The sequence below is a fragment of the Penicillium canescens genome, assembly GCF_028828765.1.
Source record: "Penicillium canescens strain IBT 15451 chromosome Unknown utg000002l_segment0_segment0, whole genome shotgun sequence".
Classification (NCBI taxonomy): Eukaryota; Fungi; Ascomycota; class Eurotiomycetes; order Eurotiales; family Aspergillaceae; genus Penicillium; species Penicillium canescens.
In genome coordinates this window covers 4,463,384-4,481,722 of record NW_026703964.1, presented here as the reverse complement: position 1 = coordinate 4,481,722, position 18,339 = coordinate 4,463,384, and the positions used below count along the sequence as shown (strand labels likewise).

Below are 18,339 nucleotides of genomic sequence, written 5' to 3'. Positions count from 1 at the left end.
ATTATATTCTTGGGGGACTGGATTGGATGGCAGATGCTCTGAATGCGCCGGACATGGTGAACAGAGCCGCAAAACCGGGCAATGGCATTGATATCAAACCATTGTTTCCGCAGCTATAAGCAAGACCGCCCGGCAGGGCATCCACCAGCTCTCAGGGCTCTGCTCTTGCAGTCCATCTTCTCCCAGAGGACGAAAAGAGACTTCTCTCACGGCAGCTCATCTGCCACTACAGATACATATCCAAGATACCCAAACTAGAACAAAGCAGCAAATCCAAGACCATCCAATCGGTATAACCTATCTGCATATATTGAATACAATATAAATCCAATCTTTTGCTCTAGACACCTCAAGAAATTCAGATTATTTTTTTCGCTCCGCCCAACCCAAGGGTATATATAATATATTGTATGAGCGAAGAGGCGAATCCGTCGTCCTAGAGGACCAGGCGCCGGGATTGGCGTGATCCCGGTAATTAAACATCCAGGATGAGTAAAGAAAACAGGAAAGGAAAAGGGGCATCTACAGGTGCGATTAAAAACAATGGCCAGAGCTTTGGGGGCTTTCTAGATATCCAGATGAGTCTGAAGATACGGAGGGACCCTCACTCTAGTCAATGATACATATGCAGTTCAAAGTGGAGAAGTGAGGGAGAGAGGCGGAAACAAAAGTGAAAGAGAAATGAAAAGAGCTAGATCCACTCCGGGGATCCAGACCTAGTTTAATAATGATATCTTGGATATAGAAGCTTGATGCGGGTATTTTCCTTAATGTAGTGTAGAGTTTATTCCAATCGTTTCCGCTTGCGGTCGTCGGCCATTGCCTGCTGGTCCTCATCAGGTCTTTCAGCAGTGTCGGCAGGGTTGAGCAGTGAGTGGACGTTGCTTGCCATGCTGGAGCGGCGTGTTGCAGGCAAGGAAGATCCGTGAGGGAATCTTGAGTTTCCGAGCGTCCAGCCGTTGTCAACACCAAGCATGGATGGGGATGGTTCGGCAGTCGGTGGAGTGGCATGGCGAGATTGTTCTTGAAGGCGGCGCGGAGCACCCATTTCGTATTGGGCGAGGACATCACGGACCTGCTGGTCACTGGAAACCTGGGTTCCATGTGGCGATGGGGGCCAAGGTCCACTGGGGGGATTGCCAGGAGGGTAGGGAGAGGCACCTGCTGAGGGTGGCCAGCCGTGTTGTCGGATATCCGCAGAGGTATGGCGGCGAGCTAAGCTAGGCCCTGGGGACGTTGAGACTGAGAGAGGGTGGGGTTGAGGTTGTTGCGGCGGTGCGATTGGAGGTTGCGGCCGAGCGTATGTTGATGCGGAGGAGGGTCCACCAATTGAGCCATAGCGGCGAGGAGATACTGAGAGATGCGGAGGAACAGGTGGACGGATCATGCTGTTGGGTCTAGGGTTGTGGTCCATCATGGACTGGCGACGGGAGTCGTCCTGAGGCATTTGGCGCGGAGACAATGGTGGACCGGTTTCCGCCATGTTGGCAAAGTATGGTTGTCGAGGGGGCATGAGGCCCTCGTGGGGAGTATCGAGGGCGCGAACGGTTTCGAGATGCTTCTCGACTTCTCTTTGCATGCTCGAGACATCCCGATGCAGGGGACTTTCCCTGTCGGGCACAACAGCTTGGAGGAATCGTGAGATAGAATGCGTCCACTATAATCAGATTAGCAAAAAATACCACCTGGGCAAGTGCTGGCAAACATACATGATAGCACTTTGTCAGACTTTCGGTCAGAGCCTGGCATCTCGAATTCAGTGCGATATTGCCCTCCTCCGCCCGGGACAGACGAGCATGCATATCGAATAAGGTGTGCTCGAGGTTCATGAATCTAGCTTCCGTAGCATCTGGAACGGGTTCGGCAGGTGTGCCAGGTTGCGAAGCAGCAGCCTTGTGTCCGGGGAATGAGTCGCGATGAATCAGGGCGTGTCTCGATGCTCGGCGCTTGATCTCCCGCAGGCCAGCTAGGTCGCCTCTCTTGAAATTTCCATTGCCGTGCTTGAACTCCCACAGCGCAGAGTCAGGAGATCCGGTGTGGAATACATCGCTCACTATCAGAGACAAGCACAATCAGTAACCGCGCAACCAAAGCTCGCATCCAGAAGACCTACCCTTGTGAAACCCGTACATATTCAGCTGCCGGACGAATGAGGAGATATTGGTATGTTTGAAGTAGGATCTGCGACGGTCAGCGAAAAGCCACTGACGGAGAGGACAGCACTCACGCGAGGACTTTGGAGAATTCCGATGTGGGCGACATGACGAAGCTGTCGTTTGTGTTCGACCAAGAGATGAGATGCTGGATGCTGGGGTCCTCTAACATGCTGTTCGGAGGGTTAGCGACATCGCCAGAGCAAGCGCAAGGCCAACAACCTACTTGTACAGCTTGTGGATGAAAGCAGTCTGGACGACTTTCGGCTGCTGAGCTGCAGCTGCAGCGCCGACGGCCGGGTTTGGGGGATTTAGGGAATTGCCATCGGAGCCATTGTTCATAGCGCGGTCGTCAGGACTGCCATGCGCGCCCGCTGGCGAAGGAGGGGTGATATCCATCGCGCCTGAATGACCGGACGACGATAGCACGGGGATGTTTCGTGTCCTGCCGTCCGGGACCCCGGCAAAAGTAATTCGGGAGGAGGGATCGGCGAGGCGACTCATATCGAAGGGATGAACGGATGCACCGGGGACGCGATGGACGCTCGTGCCGTAGGAACGTGGGAAAGGTGGATTATCCCGAGATCAACGTCCAATAGTCTCTTCTGTCATCGCGCCCAACTGCGCGTGGAATTCCAGAGAGTTCAAGTTCGAGGTTCAAGCCTCGAAGTGTCAAGAGAAGATGAGGCTGCGGGGAACAACTGAAAATGCGTGACAATCGGATCTGCAGAGAAGAACGGAAGACGCCACGGAAGGTGGAGAAAAGGGGTGACTATATATTTCTTTGATATTCAGGAGAGACAGACTAGTAGGCTGAAAGCTTTACCCTACTATTAATCGACTTTAACTAATCCCAGAACTGAACTCATAACTTATATACAGTCACTAGCTTTGTCGTCTCTTGAGATTACATATGCCTGTACAAATTCTGATATCCTACCTTCATGAATCAGCTAGAACTCCCGATCTCATCTCAAATGTATCTACACTAGCATCGCATATGTGCATTTAAAAGAGTCTTACCCTGTCAAAACGGCCGACTTCCAATCTTTTTTGTCTTTTTTTACCGTTTTCGAGCCGGGTTTTTATAGTTCTGGGCTTACTTCGAGTGCGGTGTATAATGACTACAGACTTCTAGCTAGCTATAGCTAGCTAGGGCCATCTATATCATTAAACATGACAATGACAATATAGCGACGTAAAGATACTTGGTCAACTAGATAGCTATGGTTGTTTCTAAAGGCCGAGGTTTAAGAATCGTGCTTCACCAGGTTCCGGATGTGTTGGTGATTGTATCTATTACTACACCGCTATGTATTCCTAGGGTGGATATCAAAAGTCGCTGGATATGTGTCGTATGCTGAAACTACTCAAAGCTTCGGTAGTGCCTAGCATCCTCATAGTCGATTAAACCCTACGATGCCAGTGAAAGCGCGCCGGAAGGGTTCCAATCCTCATCGAAGCACCAAACCCAGACTTCGGAATGCCCAAGGTATAGGAAAAATCCATCGCCTGCCCATATGCGGTGAACGGAATCTAGCTGGGGCGGGTGAGGCAACAGGCGTGCGAGGGTAAGTTCGTAGGACAATGTTCCTGAAGAGCTGGGACTGCTCAAGCTTTCACGACCAACGCCAATGTTCACATGGCGGGTTCCGCCGAATTGTAGCTGTGTAAAAAATGCCATTCCCTGATCGAACCAGGCCACATCCATATCTTCAATATGACCTGGCAGGACTGGCATGCGATGTACAGCTATCTGGTCGCTGTCCGTGAGTGAAAGATAGAGCCTTGGGTTGGTCCTTTCATAGGGGTACAGCATTGAGGAAACCTGGCCTTGGTATGCTCTCAAAGTCTCGTCGGGCCCTAATCGTCGGTAAACGCCATCTTGAAAGGGAAGCTCTTCGTAGCGGGACCATGTTCGGATAAACACATTGGTATCGACGGTGTACTTCTCGACCTGCAGGTGATAATCGGCTTTGCTTAATTCGGGGCCATGGCCGGTCTTGTCGCGGATACAGATAAGAGACACCTCGTCGTCACTTTTGTGGAGAGAGGCCGAACAGATCAGGCCCTCGATTGCGAACGTGCGAGCAATTCCGGTGGCGAAGCAGAAATGAATAATGTTGTCCTCATAACTTATCATCACCTTGACTCCGTGCGTCAAGAAGTGATGGAAGCTCAAGGACGTGAGGCGGAAGGACTGGTGGGTTCCGGTCATGATCTCCCAGACATGGCAATACCTATTTTGTCGGAATATTAGAGCCCCATTCAGTGTACGTTTGAGTTAGACACGTACCCTCGCATGGATATCGCCGCGACCAATGTATCAGATACGTGGATATTACCCAGCGTTTCCCGATTATCGGTGGTAAAGTGCCTTTTTTCACCAGTGGTTAAATGCACGAGACAAATGGAGCTTTTGTCTGTCCCCGTGTCAACCCAGGCAAACATTCCATTTGCATAGGACATTTGCTCGTCCTCCGTATCCAGGTGGTCTGGAGAAACCAATAATTTGCCCACAGCAAATGGTCGCCCTTGTTCTGCTTTTGTTCTTCTTTTGATCCATCTTTCAACATGTTCGGCGGGTAGGGTATCTAAAACGTGCTTTCCGGTGATTGTTGCGTACATGTACGCTGAACGGAGTACGCTCGGGGAAGAGAGCGTTTTATTCCACAGTTTGGATACCTCCATGGTGTTAGCCAGGAACGAGGATATTGCAGTTAAATGCCCAAAGACCAGATATCAACAAACATACACGTCGAAGTACAAAAAGGTCATGTAGATTCAGGTCCTTCACAACAAGGTCCCGAAGTTCAGGTGGCAACGAACCCCAAATATCAACCTGGAAGGTAACATTATCCATTTTGCGCTTGAGGTCGCGCTTTTCGTCAACAGTCAGCGCGTTGAGGATGGCGTTAACCCTACTTTGAGTCAGTGTCTGGATACTGGTTATGGTGCTGTGGTGGTGTGGTGCGATGGCAAGTAGACATACGTTTTGCGACGATCCGATGTTTTCAGAGCTAGAAAGTTATCCAACATAGCCTGCATATCCGGAGGTGACTGCGTGGGCATAGCGGGCGTGGGGTGGTGATGTGGATGGCCATAGAAAACAGAAGGCTAAGGCAGATGGGGAAACACTTCAACAGAACAAGCGGTCGCAAGATGAAATCTAGTCACAGTTGATAGATTTCTTGTCGCGGTGGATAGATCAGTTGTTATTGTCGGGTGGATTTCAAGGAGTTGACGAAGTCGCGTTGTGGATGGCGGGAGGTGCAAGGTTGATGACTTGGGATATATCGGAGCCTCGAAAAAACGGCCAAAGAACACCAAGGTCTAGGGAGTGGAATTTTGGTCTTCATTATCTTCTGCAGAAGGTGATTGGGGCATCAATACCCTCATATATTCTATGATCTCTATATGTACTGTTTTTGGCATAAAGGCAGAAGGGGAGTAGAAAATTGGCGTTTTATATATGCTATATTATAAAGCGCTGTCAAAGTATCAAATGCTTTGCCCAAAGAGGATCTAGGCACAAATATACCGCAAACAAAGCACGAGCAGGGGCTTATTTTGGCAGGCCATATTGGGCACCCTACCTCGACCTTAAATCTGATGTCTTTGAACCATGTTCGAACATTTTTTCGAAGGTGGAAGGCCTGGAGGCTCCTTCGTACAGAAGATCATCAAACAGCGATTTTCCCTCCAATACTACTTAATACTACAGTAAAAAGAACCAAAACTAAAACTCACATAACCCATCCGATTAGGAACTGATACAGGTCATAGAAACACTCAAGAATACAGTGACAAAAGAAAATAAATGACACAGGAACAGGCGGCAACGCATCAAGATCTCTCTAAGATGTCACTGCGGCAGTTCGATTTGGTTTCGCGAGCCTCGCATTAAATGCCACCCCTCTACTCTAAAATGCAAAAGGAATCCCCTTAGATTCCAAGGGTGAACTCGACACCGACGTCGATATCACGGGCCATCTTGACGACCTTCGAGAACTGGACGGACTTCTCGGCGGCGTTCTGGAGGTCCTCGATGGAGAAGATCTTGAGGCCGGACTCGTTGATCAGCTTGTGAGCCTGCTCCATGTTGGTACCCTGCAGACGGGCAATGATGGGGGTGCGGAGACCCATCTCTTGGACGACGTTGATGAGACCCTGGGCGATGGCGTCACAGCGGACGATACCACCGAAGATGTTGACGAAGACGGCAGAGACCTTGGGGTCGCTAGTGATCAGCTCGAAGGCGCTCTTGATAGCCTGGGGGGTAGCACCACCGCCGACATCGAGGAAGTTAGCGGGGGAACCGCCGTTGAGCTTGATGATATCCATGGTGGCCATGGCGAGACCGGCACCGTTGACTAAATACATGTTAGAATCGCGAGATCTCTATCCAACCAAGGGAGACTTACCGAGGCAGCCGATGTCACCATCGAGCTTGATGAAGTTAAGACCGTGCTCAGCGGCCTTGACCTCATCAGGATCCTCCTGGGAAACGTCGCGCCACGAGAAGGCCTCCTTCTGACGGAACTCGGCGTTGTCATCGAATCCAAGCTTCGCGTCCATAGCGAGGACCTGGTGGTCGGAGGTCTCGGACAGGGGGTTGATCTCAAGCTGGGTAGCATCGCGCTCCATGAAGCACTTGTAGAGGTTTTGGATGGTGGACTTGGCCTCCTCGATGCACTGCTCAGAGAAGCCGAGGTCGGTAGCGATGGTGCGGGCGATCTCGTCGGTGACACCAACGTGGATGTCGATGGGGGTGGTCATGATGGCATCGGGGCTCTCCTTGGCGACAGCCTCGATATCCATACCACCCTGGGAGGAGGAAACGATGACGGGGCCACGAGTAGTACGGTCCAGGAGAACAGCGAGGTAGAATTCGCGGCGGGCGAACTTGCGCTCGCAAATGTAGACCGAGTTACAGATACGGCCGGCGGCGCCGGTCTGCTTGGTGACGAGCTTGTGGCCGATCATCTGGCCGGCGAACATCTTGGCCTCGGTAGGGCTGAGAAGTATCTATCAGTTTCACTGCGTCGGTTTCTTCGATTGGTGAAACTCACGAGTAGATCACACGGACACCACCCTTGAGACCGTTGTCGAAGGAACCCTTACCACGGCCACCGGCGAGAACCTGGGCCTTGATGACGAGGTCATCGTTACCTGGGATGTAATGTTCAGCAGGCGCGTTCGCAGGGAGGAACTCAGGTGAAATTTACCGATCGACTTGGCGATAGCCTCGGCCTCTTCAGCAGTGTTGGCGACCTCACCCTTGGGGACACCGACACCGTACTAGATCTTTTATCAGCCGACTTTGATTTTTTTGGAGCGACCGAAGGGGGAACGCGGTCCACCTACCGACTTGAGAAGACGGGCGGAAAGGTATTCGTGAATGGAAAGGTTACGCTTCTGAACAGCGAGTCTGCTTGAGACGGAGGGCGCCTATGCAAAGTCAGTATATATCAACATCAAGGAAGCCGGGCGCGGCCCGATTGACTCGGTAAGAACTCACCGTCGCAGCTCTGTAAGCGGCCGCAATGGGTCTACCGCGGGCGAAGTTGAACATGATGAGAATGGAAAGAGAGGAGAGGAGAGGTGGGTAGGGGAATCAAGATAGCCCTGTGAATGAGTAGGGGAGAACAGCTTTCTTTTTCTCGGGATGACATTGCGTCGCGGTAAACCGGGTGTCGCAGCCAACCACAGGCCGTCCCTTGCTGAGTCATCGGGCCAACGCGAATATCACGGAACCCTGGCTTGTACAGTCGGTACTTGTCTGCTCTTCGTCTCGGCTTCTTTTATGTATGGGGTTTGGAGCTTGAATTCTGCTATTATACATTGGGTTAAAGATAACCACAGCAACTCTGACATCCCCCTACTTGCGTGCGCCATTTTTGATCTTCCACAGTTTGAACATGTTAGTCATGAGCCGACCAAACAGTCCCGACCATGCCCAGCCTCCCGAAAGGAACCAGATCACCCAGCTACGATGTCCTTCCCAGATCCAGGCCTTCCGGCCTTGAGCCCAGGGCCACAACCACCGCCAGGGTGCAGATCCATACAGCACTTGAGTAACCACGCTGCGTGCATAGGCAGCATGCGGCATAGCGTCTTTCTGGCTATGCTTCACACGTTGCGCATATTCAGCCTCAATCGGGGTATATAGAGAGTTCGGTTTCAAGGTGCGGTCAATGCGCGCGATTCGCGACTGGACACCGCCGGTCACCACGGTTGTGACATGAACACTGTTGGCTTGGTTAGAAAGCAACCTTGGGTTTCGGAATACATATAACGAACCCGAATGGAGCCAGCTCCACGCGAAGCGTGTCACTGAATGAATGCAGTGCTGCTTTGGATGCATTGTAGACGGACCCAAATACGTATGGCATGATCTAGGAGTGTCAACGAGATATCTGACAATGCAATTCAATACTTACTCCGGCGATAGAGCCAACCTGGACAATAGTGCCCTTTGCCTTGATGAGCAACGGCAAGAATGTCTGGCACATGGTGATAACGGCGAAGAGGTTGGTCTCGAACACCGAGCGAACCTCAGGAAGCTCTACTTCCATAGCAGGGACGGTGTAATCTGCGGCAATGAGTATATCTTCGACGCCATAGCTTTAGTTTACATACTCCGACCACTAGTTGATATTAGCCACAAGCACCGCCATATACAGGAATCAACTCACGCGTTGTTAACAAGATAGTCGAGACCCTTGTCGCCGAGTCTCTTCTCGACATCTGCAAAACATGCCTTGACATTCTCCGGGTCATCAACCACCAAGCTCAAGGTTTCGATACCAAGCTCGGCTAGATCTGATAGGGAGCTAGCATCACGAGCTGTGGCTAGCACGCGCAGTCCATTGCGATGGAATTCACGCACGAGGGAGTTCCCAATGCCGCCAGGGGAACACCTGAAGCAGATATCAGAGGCAGTGGTTGGTATCTGGCGCGAGTCACTTACCCAGTGATCAGCACCGATCTGCGCTTATCTGTCACTCCCGGCATGTCTGCAATGAGACAGAGTAGTTCAATAGTAATTGAATTGATTATAACGAAAGAGTCTGTTGTAATTGAAGCTATCTAAGTAGACAACTTGCTCCATACGAGGTGGAGACTGAACCAGACTTGCCTCGGCTCTCCTGTTATCACAGGCAAGCCCTAAACCCTCATTTCCTATCTCGGATTTATACTATAATGTGGCTTGAAGAACGATGGAAGACTGTAGCTTGGTATAATAAAGTCAGAACGCTAATTTTTAAAGGGTTATATTCCCGTAGATCTGCCCAGTATGCAGGGCTTGGTCATTATATTACTCTACACAGTAGTTATACGAACGATCTCCCTTCAGGGCATACCAATCACAACACCGTTATGTTAGATCATCAAAGATTGGCACTTCATAGTCTTTCCTCTGTAATGTAGATCTTCTTCTGATATCAGTTCTATGCATATCGAACATGCAGTATGCAGGACGATGATGTAGATGTATGTAGCCCTTTGTCCGGGTCGCTGCAAGGCGCCCCAAGCCAGGAATAGCTCCATTCTTTACCAATGTGGACCTGAATAGAATTGAACAATAACATTCGAGTTCCTCCATATAAAGGCAAATTGGAAGTAATCGGAAACATTTACTCTCAGTAATCAGGGACGTGCCGAATCCCGGGCCCCAGTGGACTGGGCGAATGACGTTGGCTCCAGAGCCGGATAACCTGTAACTCGCCAGATCCCCCTCATGACGCTCAGTCGATATTATTTCCTTGACATCCTTGCTCAGTCCCGCCGACATATCTGATCAGCAATAGCCATTGGATGGCCCTATATCCGCCATCACGGTCCTGGCCGAGACCTTAGGATTCTTGCATCGGGTCCCACATTAATGCGTGTCGATCAGTCTGTTCACGTATCGAGGTACTTTGATCGGCCGCTATTTAATAAGTGAACCGGCCCTTGACTGCGCATGCTTTTCCTGCTGGCATCTTGAATTTTTCGCCTCATAGTACGGTGTCCAGGGTGCCCAGGTTCCATTATCATTCATGATCTCCCGGATCTAGTTCAGGCACGCTACTACCCCAGACAAGAAGGTGGCGAGACCCGCCACGCTTCCCTTCAATTTGCCTCTGGTTGCCAGGTTACAACCATACCAAGTCATGGACGACTCCCTGAATGTCCCCAGACATATGAGAAGTCCTGGGGATGACGGCTATCGAACCCCCACCATAGAAGATGCCGAGCGGACCCTCTCGGACATTGGCGTTGAAGATAGTCCAGGTAGCCAAGTGCTCGAAGTTCATTCTACAGCTCTGCAGGAAGTCTTGCAGAGAGCGACGTCGCGGGTTGCCGAGAAATCAAAAAAAGAGGGTAACAAAGAGGCCACTGCCTGTTTCGACCATAATGGCCTGGGAATCGCTGTCAGGCGCAAGCCACCAAGTCGACTTGGATGGAAGAAACGAATTCGCCATGTTACATGGGCATACTTTACATTGACTATGGCCACGGGTGGCTTGGCTAATGTCTTCTATCAAGGTATGCAAGACATCCATAAGACTGATGCTGTATGTCCAGCATTCGCTAACAAACAGCAGTGCCCTTTCAATTCAAAGGCCTGTACGCGATCGGAGTCGTCGTCTTTCTAATTAATATCGCTCTATACCTCCTAATCTGGGGTCTGCTACTTCTCCGCTTCTACTGTTTCCCCTATACATTCAGGGCATCCCTGATGCACCCAACAGAATCACTCTTCGTTCCAGCAGCGATAGTATCCTTCGGCACAATCCTGATCAACGTATCCCAATACGGGCCCGAACACGCCGGCCCCTGGCTGATGCGCGCAGTCTGCGTATTATTCTGGATCGACGCTTTCCTCGCCGTCATGTTCTCAGCTGGTGTCTACCTGCTACTGTGGTCGACGCAGACTTTCACCATCGCCCAGATGACGCCTATTTGGATCTTTCCTGCTTACCCCATGCTCATTATTGGTCCGCATGCTGGTGTGTTGAGTTCCAAGCTGGATCCGTCCGCCGCGCTTCGTGTTATTGTCGGTGGTACGACTATTCAGGGTGTTGGGTTTTTGGTCTCGTTGATGGTGTACTCAGCTTTTATTTATCGGTTGATGACGCAGAAGCTTCCCAAGGAGAATCTTCGTCCTGGTATGTTTGTTTCTGTTGGGCCTAGTGGTTTTACGGTCGCGGGTATTGTCAATATGGCATCCGCGGCGAAGAGGGCGTTCCCTTCTGATTTTATGGGGAATGGTGCGCTCGCTGCTGATGTGATGAAAGTCGTGGTTAACTTTTCGTCTTTATGGCTGTGGGGGTATGTACTATTCGTTGGTCTTTCTTTCACTATGCTTACTGGTTCTATCTAGATTGGCAATATTCTTCTTCATCATCGCCAGTGCTGCCCACTGGTCCGCCATCGGACCCAAGCGATTGGACTTTTCCATGACTTGGTTCTCATTCATTTTTCCTAACACTGCGTTGATTACCGCCACATTTGCCATTGGTGATGCATTTTCCTGCAAACCTATTAATATCGTTGGATGTGTGGCCATATTACCCCTTCTTTTGATGTACTTTTTCGTGTGCTATATGATGATTCGGGCCATTGTGATGAAACAAATCATGTGGCCCCAAAGGGGTGAAGATAGGGATGAAGGTGGTTTCGAGATTCTTGCGATCAAGCCTGTTGCAGATGCGGATGGAGATAGCAGCGAGAGTAGTCCTGCATGAATGGGGTGTTTTTTTCTTTTCTGTTTGCATAAAATTTGTGGACTTTGTGCTGGCTGTATTCTTTTGCGAGGCATATACCCTCTATGGTACTTGATTTACATAGCGTGATATACATTTTTGCATCTATGAATGAAGGATGTGCATATCTTACCAATTGCCAATCCAGTTGTCTGCTAGCCTTCTAGATAAATCTGGTATATTGCGTGAGAATGGGAACCCTTCTTACTTTGAATTCTATGCTTGATGGTTACATGAAGCGTTCGACTGAGCGTTATATCCATACATTGGCACAGCGGATGGCAGTCCTCGTTTCATACCCATTTTATACTCTGCATACCTAAGTAGTCTATCGATAATTTTGATTATAAATCAAAACAGCTCTGGTAGTTCAGTGGTAGAATACTACTCTTCCAAAGTAGTGGCGGGGGTTCGATTCCCTCCCAGTGCATCTTTTTTGTATCCTTGAAGTATATATAACATTATACTTCTTTTTGCTTCGTATATTCATCCAAGGTTGAGTGGCCACCGTTGTGATGAACCAGTGGACTGCCTATTGATGTATCAGATCGCTTTTTGTTGTAGAATATACGGATCAAATGGTGGTATGCGACCGTGTCAGTGTGGTCGATCTGTGTTTCTTCTACACGAAAGGTTCGTTCATACAGCAACCGACATCTTTTTTCGAGCAAATAGCATAAGAAAGAAACCGATGTCGCTTTCTCTATGCTATCGAATAATAAATCAATAAAACCTACACAACAATAGACTAAAAAACAGCAAAAAGATATTCCCATATAGATAGATAAGGATAGATGGGATTATTGGACGCAAAAATTCATGGACTCGCCGGGAATTGAACCCGGGACCTCTCGCACTCTACAGGTCAACAGAATTGAACATGCGAAGCGAGCATCATACCCCTAGACCACAAGCCCGTGTTATTGGAATGTTGGGCACTCAATTGATTCATGAAAATAAGAAATATAAACAGAATTCGAAGCGACTTAATTTCCTTATACTGACGCAAGGCAAGAACTGTTCATGATCAATCATATAATACCCCTCAAGAAATCAATGGTAATTCTTGATCGAGAAGCAAGACCAGAGAAATAATTATGCTCTAGCTATTTCTGTGTCCATACCAGTGTATGAGAATGAGCGGAATATTGATAGACCGAACTATGTAGTTTAGCCCTAACTGGAGTTAAATGTTCGATTGTAGACCTGAGAGACAGGCATGATTCAGATATGTACCTCTTTTGGTTAGGTAGTTGGTGATCGACAGAAAAAAAGACATGAAGGACAAATGTTATGAGCATGGTGTTTCCCTCGATATATATAGTAGCAAGAGATCCTACAACCCTACAGACGTAAAAAGGATTTATATGTCACTCTTTCAGTTCACTCCTTCAGTAGCCTTGCTATTCATTATTTATCAAGTCTAAGTCATCTATAATTATATCGAGCGTCCTCATAGTCATACCCGGCCCCTCTATTATACCATAGACACCCCCACCTCTGCCTGCCATACCCAGTCCTCTTTTCTAGCCTCCCATTTCCCTCCCACCATCGTCTCGCAGGGGCCCGTTGCTACCTAGATGGAAGCTCGCTTGCCTCGAAACCATCCAATCCATTGACCAAGCAGTCCACCCGTCATGCTAGACACACCTAGGATCTAGCATGGTAGGCTCCGGCCAAAATGGAGAAGATCAAAAAAGCCTCATGCTCAGACAGTAAAAACAACGAGAGAAACCCCCCAAAGCCAGACAGCATCATTTTCTTCCAGTCTAGTAGTGATAAATGACCCACCAGAAGTCAGCCAGGTTGCAGCAACACATTTGCAGTAACACATAAGCCCTTGAAGATCTTCATTCCGAGCGAGGCGTCACTACAATTTACTCTGATGCTGGGCTTGCCAGGCTTCACGACTTTAATTTTACTATTTCTCTGAGATCTTCCATACTCTACGATACCTATCCTCTTGCATAGCGCCCAGCAATATGAAATATCTGACCTCTGTGTATGGTTCACCTCCATGGTCATCTATATAAGAGGCAGGTGGACAGCAGATCTTCTATTCTGGCAACAGCATCCACTATTTGACTACAGAAGTATATGCTAACGCTCACCAACACCAGATGCCCTTCTACAAGCTACTACTCATACTTATTCCAGTCGCTCTCTTTTACCATTAAGTATCGGGGTCTCAGTCACCTACCGGATTTACCTATAGTTTACCATGTCATTATTTCTCGAGTACCACACACTCAATTCTATACGCATGAAGGTAAGTCGTGAATCCTTCTAGTGAGACATTCAATCAGGTTAAATAAGATTAAGATAAGAGCCATGAAGCAATTTGGATCCTTACCTCCTTGATATCATTATGACTTTATCTTAAAGGTGTGAGTCTACAGTTTTTAGAAACCACTACAAAATTACAAGTTACATAGGAACAGTTAACGAGCAAAAGGAAACTTGCATTGGTAATCGTACATGCGGGTATCTCGAAACTGAAGGCCAAATGGCCGCATACTCCCTTCTCCCTGGCCTCAATCCTCCATGTGGTCAGTCTGATCCACCCCATCTCCATGAAAAGAGGGAGTCGCGGGACCCCTCAGAACCAAACGCGTGAGAGGCGGAGTGGGTGTCCCGGGCTCTTCTCGCTTCAGAGGAAGGTGCTCAGCTGGCACAGGGGGCACCTCAGGCACGGAAGCCTTAGCGGCAGTTCTCGGGGTCTTGGGACGACCCGACTGCCGGCGAGAAGTGGCCCCTTTAGATTTCGGAGTGGACAGTGGACGCGCAGGAGGTGTAGAGGGCAAAGGGGGAGTGGGTGTTTTGGAAGCTCGTGAGCGGAGGCGGGTTGCTGTCAGGAGGTCCTCGGAAGGGGTTGTCTCCCCAAGATTTCCAGTCTTTCGACGTGAGATGCGAGGCTTCGGAAGATCTGCTGCGGTGTAGCTTGTCGTGCGGATATCGGATGGAATGATGAGCTTCGAGAGCTCATGGGTTGCCACAGCACAGCTGACCTCAGGTAGGTCATCCCCACCAGACTTGCGGTCTTGGCTAGAGGCCGCAAGCCGAGAAGACGATGCGACCGTGGGGCTCAAGAATCCTCGAGGCTTAGACGGGCCGGCTATGGTGCTCTCGAGATCTCTCACACTGGCAGAGGACCACCATGCGGGGTCGTAAGAATAAGCAGCACCGGGCCCATTTTCGTCATTCAAGCCAGCCAGGTGGCCCAGAACACCGGTGTACAGAGCACGTTGGCTGTACCCTCCCTCAAGAACGCTGATGATACGACCGTCCACGCCAAGGTCTTTCTCCTGGGCCATGCGAACAATGTCGGCGGTGAACCTGGCATAGAACTCAGTGGGCACTTTTTTGGACTTGCGGTTCAAATTCGAGTTCTCCCATTCACTCGCATCGAAGCCAGCTGAGATAAAAATGGCGCCCTTGGGTGGACGGCCTCCGGAGTCTTGAGCAACCTGCTTTGAGAACCGGCGCAAGAAAGAGCGGGTCTTGGTGATCAATATCGAATATTTGTTTTCGTACAGTTCCCAGAACTCTGATTCCTTTTTCCACTCATCCAAGTGCACATTCCAGATGGACCTGTCAGCTGTTTCAATACAAGTGCTAGCACCGGTCGTTTTTATAAGGTTGCCATCTTCACAAGGGAAGGATTCAATATCGTGAAGACTGACATAGCTGATTGGTGTTGCTTCATATGGCGAAAGAGGCGGAGGCTGTCTTCTTTTGATGTTATTTGCTGCCAGCTTTTTAAATTTGTGATCTTGCTGCCGGGCGCTGTGCTTCCAGACAATGTCCTGAGAACCATCTCCATGGTGAAGGTCAAAATCGATAATAGCAGCATGGGTGAGGCCGTAGTTGATGACTGCGTGAGAAATGCCGACATGAACATTGTTGATCCAGCAAAACCCAGAGGGCCAGTCCGAGGTACAATGATGGCCAGGAGGTCTAATGCAGACGAAAGCCCGCTCCACTGGACCAGGTCCAAGGACAGCGTCGACGCCATCGCAGACGCCACCCAATGCACCTTGAATTGCATTCAAGGACTCGGGGCCGAGGTAAAGATCACCAGAGTGCAGTTCATCGCCCATTGGGACGACCTTTTCATGCTGAACGATGTAAGATCGGGCAAGTTCGTCGGCACCCATGGCAAGTTTCGACTCAGCGCGATTGCATATGTCCTTGAATTCAGACATCCATGAGAAACCATGTACTTCTGTAACAGTTGGACTCTGAATGGCCAACTTGCGATCTGTCTTGCGGATATTGAAGGGCACAGGCAGTGTACGGACGTCGAGTGTTGGACTGGGAGCATATCGTTCTCCCGCATATCGTTGACCGAGGCGAACATACGCCGCAGCGATACCAAGAGCACTGGAGCGAATCCGTTCTGGTCTTTCAACGATATCTTGCAAGTACTGGTCCGTGTATCCGAGGCGAGAAAAGAGGTGCCCATAACATGCGTCATGGACCAGAGCGATTGTTTTGGTTGAGATGTCAGTGGATTGGTGTAAGCCCCATTCTTGGGTAAACAGCTCTGCCGCAATAGACGCAGCCGTTGGAACGGATTGCTCCACGTTAGAATCAAAGGCTAATGCTTGCGGGAGCATGCTGGACGGCGTGGTGGTCACAGGTGACGCCGCGAGATTGATTGAACTGCGGCGAGGGGTCTGCGGAGTCGGCGATGAAGACTTGTGAGGCTGTGAGACCACGCGCAGAGAAGCAGCCGACTTGCGCTTTTGTAGTGCAGGAACAGGAACAGGAACAGGCTTGCGGTGTTCTTCTCGAGGGGGAACAGCATCGGCAGTAGAAACAAAGCTCGCACTTGTAGTAGCTCGCGATGTGTGGGGGAGTTCCGAGAGCGAGACATTCTGGGCAGACAATACAGGTGAAGTTGGCAACGGGGTGGTGATTGCTGTCGCGAGAGTCATGCGATTCAAAGAGTCTACCAATTCACAATGGGATTCTAATGAGGCTCCATTGTTGACCCCATCTCCAAATGGAGGCGGGTCCTTGAGCGGGTCCATTCTGAGACGCGCCAAGGGCAGATCCCAGTCCCTGCGTAGGTATGGTCAGAATATGACGAGATGATGGAAGGTAAAGGGACGAGACGAACGAGACGGATAATACGCGACGAGATACGCAGGAGGACGCGAGGTTGTAGGAAGAAAGTAGGAAGAAAGGGAGTGGGGGGAAGATTCACATGTTTTGGTTCAGATACGGAAGGAGGTCAGCCGATCGGCGAACTACATTCTTCATCTGCTGGGAGATCAAATGTCTTACACGGATATGTGGCATTTATACACGCTTCATAGGCCTACCAGAATGTTCTCACTACGGATATTAGTACAGATACTACTACGCATATCAACACGAATATCTATATGGATATAATTACGACAAATGCGTACAATATCGCAATAGATATGATTGACTGGACAATAAAGGTTATGTCCAAAACCATCTGCCATCACCTATTGTGCCTGTTGACCCCCAGCCTGAGACTTGTCTGATAGACAATAGCACTGCTAACACAAGATCAGGATACACGCAATGAGATCTGCTGCATGGCATTGGACTACCAATCCATTTTATCTAATAAAACACCCTGAAGAAGATCAAAGTCTCATAAAAATCATAACACCAATAAGCGCCATAAATCTTGGAATCTCATTATCCAAGAAACCAACAAAGAACCACCAAAACACCAAAGCTGTAAAGTCATACATGTACAAAGAGATCTTAAAACTGACACTCCCTCAGTGAGATCGCAAGCCCCGCCATTGATACCACTGGAACCAGCGGCGTCCAAAGGACGTCTTCTCATCCATAGAATCCTGAGAGCGGCGCCCGGCCTTGTTCTCCTCCTTCCGTGTCTGTTTCTCGGATTTGAAGCCCTGTGTAGCGTGGCCGTTGCAGAAGCAGTGCATGTGGACGGTTTCGATGCTAACGCCCGGGCAGTTGTTGCGACGGTGGCCGGCGCATACGCTCTGCCCGGCGTCTTCTTCGCATTGGCACCATTCGTAGAATGTGAAGTATTGGCGGCACATTGTGATGAACTATGTGCTTCTCTACTGGCTATTGTGTGTTGCTCTGTTTTGTTGTTGTTTGGGAATGACTGGTTCCCTGGTTCTCACGATGTGTGTGTACGAGATGATAGATATTGGTATGGATAACCGGATGTTTCGGTCCGTGGTGTTGTGTGTGATTTCGAGATGCGAGTCGAGTGGGTCGACTGTGTAGTCAAAGATGTGTGGATGCCAATGCAAATATCATATATTGACAATGGCGGGAGCTCGGTGATTTTTCGAGATATTGGGCCTGAATAAAAGGCAGGGAGGTGTGTAGTATCGAAGAGGCGGACGGATATGACTCGTATTCAGTCCAGCTGAGTAGAGACGAGTAGGTAAGGAAAAGACGTG

The 18,339-nt window shown here is 49.5% G+C and overlaps 7 protein-coding genes across 7 annotated transcripts; 1 reads left to right on the top strand and 6 right to left on the bottom strand.

Moving 5' to 3' along the window:
* Positions 1-784: 784 nt before the first annotated feature.
* On the bottom strand, positions 785-2,657 carry N7446_002915 (heat shock factor family protein; the record flags this gene model as incomplete). The annotated part of the gene is made up of 5 exons (XM_058511664.1): positions 785-1,657; positions 1,710-2,053; positions 2,114-2,181; positions 2,228-2,326; positions 2,380-2,657. 5 exons carry the CDS (start codon positions 2,655-2,657, stop codon positions 785-787), a joined length of 1,662 nt encoding a protein of 553 aa, XP_058377200.1.
* A 910-nt stretch (positions 2,658-3,567) lies between these two features.
* Positions 3,568-5,225, bottom strand: N7446_002914 (F-box domain protein; the record flags this gene model as incomplete). The annotated part of the gene is made up of 4 exons (XM_058511663.1): positions 3,568-4,393; positions 4,450-4,838; positions 4,909-5,074; positions 5,146-5,225. The coding sequence occupies 4 exons, from the start codon at positions 5,223-5,225 to the stop codon at positions 3,568-3,570; spliced, it is 1,461 nt and encodes a 486-aa protein (XP_058377199.1).
* Positions 5,226-6,098: 873 nt separating this feature from the next.
* Positions 6,099-7,728, bottom strand: N7446_002913 (succinate--CoA ligase (GDP-forming) subunit beta; the record flags this gene model as incomplete). The annotated part of the gene is made up of 6 exons (XM_058511662.1): positions 6,099-6,526; positions 6,578-7,170; positions 7,226-7,325; positions 7,382-7,454; positions 7,521-7,604; positions 7,675-7,728. 6 exons carry the CDS (start codon positions 7,726-7,728, stop codon positions 6,099-6,101), a joined length of 1,332 nt encoding a protein of 443 aa, XP_058377198.1.
* A 306-nt stretch (positions 7,729-8,034) lies between these two features.
* N7446_002912 (SDR family oxidoreductase) lies at positions 8,035-9,170 on the bottom strand (the record flags this gene model as incomplete). The annotated part of the gene is made up of 6 exons (XM_058511661.1): positions 8,035-8,404; positions 8,457-8,551; positions 8,597-8,748; positions 8,796-8,803; positions 8,852-9,076; positions 9,127-9,170. 6 exons carry the CDS (start codon positions 9,168-9,170, stop codon positions 8,035-8,037), a joined length of 894 nt encoding a protein of 297 aa, XP_058377197.1.
* A 1,142-nt stretch (positions 9,171-10,312) lies between these two features.
* Positions 10,313-11,890, top strand: N7446_002911 (tellurite-resistance/dicarboxylate transporter family protein; the record flags this gene model as incomplete). The annotated part of the gene is made up of 3 exons (XM_058511660.1): positions 10,313-10,688; positions 10,748-11,474; positions 11,527-11,890. The coding sequence occupies 3 exons, from the start codon at positions 10,313-10,315 to the stop codon at positions 11,888-11,890; spliced, it is 1,467 nt and encodes a 488-aa protein (XP_058377196.1).
* A 2,552-nt stretch (positions 11,891-14,442) lies between these two features.
* Positions 14,443-16,944, bottom strand: N7446_002910 (histone deacetylase hosB; the record flags this gene model as incomplete). Its single annotated transcript, XM_058511659.1, has 1 exon — positions 14,443-16,944. One exon carries the CDS (start codon positions 16,942-16,944, stop codon positions 14,443-14,445), a length of 2,502 nt encoding a protein of 833 aa, XP_058377195.1.
* A 732-nt stretch (positions 16,945-17,676) lies between these two features.
* N7446_002909 (uncharacterized protein) lies at positions 17,677-17,967 on the bottom strand (the record flags this gene model as incomplete). Its single annotated transcript, XM_058511658.1, has 1 exon — positions 17,677-17,967. One exon carries the CDS (start codon positions 17,965-17,967, stop codon positions 17,677-17,679), a length of 291 nt encoding a protein of 96 aa, XP_058377194.1.
* Between the last annotated feature and the right edge of the window lie 372 nt (positions 17,968-18,339).